At 42.0% G+C, this 4,387-nt stretch overlaps 1 protein-coding gene across 1 annotated transcript; it reads left to right on the top strand.

Annotated features, from left to right (window-relative positions):
* The first annotated feature begins 2,987 nt into the window (after nt 1-2,987).
* LOC140896744 (olfactory receptor 6N1) lies at nt 2,988-3,944 on the top strand. The gene has a single exon (XM_073308792.1). It carries the CDS (start codon nt 2,988-2,990, stop codon nt 3,942-3,944), a length of 957 nt encoding a protein of 318 aa, XP_073164893.1.
* Nucleotides 3,945-4,387: the final 443 nt, after the last annotated feature.

Raw genomic sequence — 4,387 nt, forward strand, 5'->3', positions numbered from 1 at the left:
CTTCATAGTAACACCAAGCAACATTGTTGGTAGCTAAAAGGGGTCCAGACACACTCTGGACATGAAGATGTCACAGGCAGGAGGTCAAATGTCTTCATTAACACTTAAGTCCTAAAATTCTCCTACCATAATAAGAGGAAGATCCTATAGGTGACCAGGAACATAGGAATGGATCCAGAACGGAGCAGTTCAGTGGTCCATATAATCAGTAGCTTCTGTTTGATGGTGACCAGTATCAAATGCTCCTGGGGAAGCAACAGAATTATATAACACATTTCTTCATTGTCCCAGAGAGATATACATTGCTTTAAGACCCGAAAAAAAGGTATTTATTTCTCTTATGAAACTAGATTATCTAATGTACTTGGGCATATTCAGATGATTCAAATCAAAATCCAACTTTTGTGTTGATATTAAGACTGGTCCAAAATTTTCCATCCAAAGTTTTCTAGACTGGAAAACTGAGGTTTTGATAAAAAAACAGCTTTCTCCAAAAGGGTCTGCTTTCCTGCAAAAGTCTTTCACTTTTACTTGGAACACCAAGAACACAAAATAAGAGAGAAATGTTTGAGGCAAAACCAGAAAATATTTTGGTTTGGGGTTAAAAGATGTTCAGTAATTTTCAGCCAGTTCAGTGGCCAAAGCAAAAATAACTGACAAATGAATATATTTTTTTAAATGTTTTGATGTTTTAACTTTTTTTTCAACTAAAAACCAGCATTTCCTTGGGAGAAAGGATCAGTCAATTGTGAGAGACAGGACACTGAACAAAACACTCCTCTGATCTAGTATGACAGTTCCCATGTTCTATTTAATAATGCCTAAGTATAAAAATCATCAACTCTTCAAAAATGGTGAAGAGAGAAATCAGTGTATTAAAAGGGAGAGATAGGGAGATAAAGAAAGAGATCAGGATTGAGAAGTCAACTCTATAGCTTAGAAGAGTTGTGTCCGATACTTCTTTTAAAAATGGATGACATTAAGGGTTATTAGTATATAATGGTAAATGGTAAATTTATTGGTAACTGGTTAAAGGATAGGAAACAAAGTGTAGGTATAAATGGTCAGTTTTCAGAATGGAGAGAGGTAAATAGTGATGTCCTCCAGGGGTCTGTTCTGGGATGAGTCCTATTCAACATATTCATAAATCATCTGGAAAAAGAGGTAAAAAGTGAGGTGCCTAAATTTGCAGATGTTACAAAATTACTAAAGATAGTTAAGACAAAGGCAGACTGTGAAGAGCTACAAAAGGATCTCTCAAAACTGGGTGACCTGGGCAAGAAAATGGCAGATGAAATTTAATGTTGATAAATGGAAAGTAATGCACATTGGAAAGTATAATCCCAACTATACAGACAAAATGATGGGGGTCTAAATTAGCTGTTACCACTCAAGAAAGAGATCTTGGAGTCATTGTGGATAATTCTCTGAAAACATCCACTCAGTGTGCAGTGGTAGTCAAAAAAGGGAACAGAATGCTGGGAATAATTAAGAAAAGGATAGATAATAGGACAGAAAATAATGTTAGCTCTATATAAAACCTTGGGACGCCCACATCTTGAATACTGCGTGCAGATGTGGTCGTTCCATCTCAAAAAAGATATATTGGACTTGGAAAAAGTTCAGAGAAGGGCAAGAAAAATTATTAGGGGTATGGAACGGCTTCCGTATGAGGAGAGATTAATAAGACTGGGACTTTTCAGGTTGGAAAAGAGATGGCTAAGGTGAAATATGATTAAGGTCTATAAAATCATGACTGGTGTAGAGAAAGTAGATAATGTTGTTTACTACTTCTCATAATACAAGAATTAGAGGTCAACTAATGACAGGGCCGTCCCTACCCATACTCAAAGTATGCTGCTGAGTAGCGCACCAAGAAATTTGGGGCACCAAATTTCCTGGTGCCCTATGCAGCTGGGTGTTGCTCCAGCCCCCTGCTCTGCCTCTTCACCATGGCCTCCACCCCTGCTACATCCCAGCCCCACCTCTTCCCACCCCTGCGCTGCCCCAGCCTAGCCCCCACTCCCCTGAGGACTACAGCAGGGGTTGGACCTGCACTCACCAGCGGCAGTAAGTGGAGCAACCCAGCCCCAGCCCACTCCACGCTGCCGGTGTGTTGAGGGGCGCAGTTTCCCACCTGCCCCCCAAGCCTGCTCCTGCCCCCCCCAGGAGGCCTGCCCCCCCACAGCCCTCAGGGGGGCTGTGTAGGGCACCAAAATGGCTAGGGATGGCCCTGTCTAATGAATTAATAGGCAGTAGGTATAAAACAAAGAAAATGAAGCATTTCTTCACACAGTGCACAGTCAACCTGTGGAACTCCTTGCCAGACAATGTTGTGAAGGCCAAGACCATAACAGGGGTCAAAGAAGAACTATATAAATTCATGGAGGATAGGTCCATCAATGGCTATTAGCCAGGATGGGCAGGAATGGTTTCCCTAGCCTCTGTTTGCCAGAAGCTGGGAATGAGCAACAGGGGATGGATCACTTGATGATTACCTGTTCTGTTCATTCCCTTTGGGGAACCTGGCACTGGCCACTCTTGGAAGACAGGATAATGGGCTAGATGGACCTTTTGTCTGACCCAGTAGGGCCATTCTTATGTTCTTATTAATGTCTATTTCCTGAAACAAGGGGGAAAAAAAGCAAACATGATCAGAAGTGAAATCCCAGCCTAGGATATTGTTTCTGCTGTAAAATAATAGGAGTTTAGGGTACCACTGAGGATAAAAAAATGAAACTTTCAGAGTTCTGTCAGGGGTATGGATCAGTAGAGAATTTCTTTGATCTTTTCTTGGAGAAGGTGGGAAACAGGAATATACATGATCCAAAGCAGAAGGTCAGATGATGCATCAGCCATTCGGACAAATCACCACAAGGGGATATGCGGGACTAAGCCTTTGTGCAATGAAATAGAAGCAGTACATTGAAAAGTACCCTGATGTTTTTCAGCTGCCAGTTCAGTTTTCTCTTCCAAAGGTAGAACCCATGGCAGACACGGAACTAGGAAATGAAACGGCCGTCAAGCAATTTATCCTCCTGGGCTTTGGAGACCTCCCTGAACTGACGAGCTTTCTCTTCCTGCTCTTTCTACTGATCTACATTGTGACCCTGGCTGGAAACATCCTCATTGCAGCATTAGTTGTGGCTGATCAGTGCCTTCACACCCCCATGTACTTCTTCCTGGGGATTTTGTCCTGCTTAGAGACCTGCTACATCTCCACCATCCTGCCCAGGGTGCTGGCCAGTCTCCTGACTGGGGACAGAACCATTTCTGTTAGTGGTTGTTTTGTACAGTATTATTTCTTTGGTGGCCTGGCAGCTACAGAATGTTACCTCTTATCTGTGATGTCTTATGATCGGTATTTAGCTATATGTAAACCACTGCATTATGGAACTGTTATGAATGGCAAGTTTTGCCTCCAGTTAGCAGCAGGATCTTGCATCATTGCCTTTGTGGTTGTCACCATATTAATATGTTTGATGTCACAATTAACTTTTTGTGGCCCCAGTAAAATTGACCATTTCTTCTGTGACTTTACCCCAGTGGTCCAACTGTCCTGCAGTGATACCTACTTGATAGAACTTGTTGCTTTCTGTTTTGCTTCCATAGATATCTTTCCCCCATTTCTATTAACCCTGACATCCTATATCTGTATCATAGCCACTGTCGTAAGAATCCCATCCACTACTGGGAAGCAAAGGGCATTTTCCACCTGCTCCTCTCACCTGATTGTAGTTACAACCTTCTATGGGACCCTAATCATGGTGTATGTCGTACCAAAAACACATACACTGAGAAACCTGAACAAAGTGTTCGCTGTCTTCTACACAGTCCTGACTCCAATGCTCAACCCCCTCATCTACAGCCTGAGAAACAAAGAGGTCAAGGAGGCTTTGAGGAAATCTCTCAATCGATTTGTGGCTTTTGTGAGAATTTGGTGACACTGAGCTAACTCATTTAGGTTACACTAAAACGTGATACCCTGAGCTGTTTTTGAATCTGAAAGGCAATCAATCAATGTCTTGTTCCCTATCATAGTCTTGGCAATTTTGGTTCACTCCTAAGAAACCACTGAAATAAGCACCATCTCCATCTGCAGCTTTCATTTGTTCATAGATCCTTATATTTAAAAGCCAGAAGGAACCATTATGTGCATCTAATCTGACCTCCCATACAAACAAGGGCAGAGAGTCTCACTCAATGATCCCTGCATCCCAGGAACCTGGTGTGAAACTAGAGCATGGATCTGGAGCTGCTGTGTAATAATTTACTAATGTTGTATGTTGGCCTGGTTACTGACACTGTTTTCTGTATGACAATATGGGGTTAACTCAACAGGCGACTATTTAAAAAAAAAAACAGGCAGGATGGAAAAGGTAAGGCA

The sequence above is a fragment of the Lepidochelys kempii genome, chromosome 13, assembly GCF_965140285.1.
Source record: "Lepidochelys kempii isolate rLepKem1 chromosome 13, rLepKem1.hap1, whole genome shotgun sequence".
Classification (NCBI taxonomy): domain Eukaryota; kingdom Metazoa; phylum Chordata; order Testudines; family Cheloniidae; genus Lepidochelys; species Lepidochelys kempii.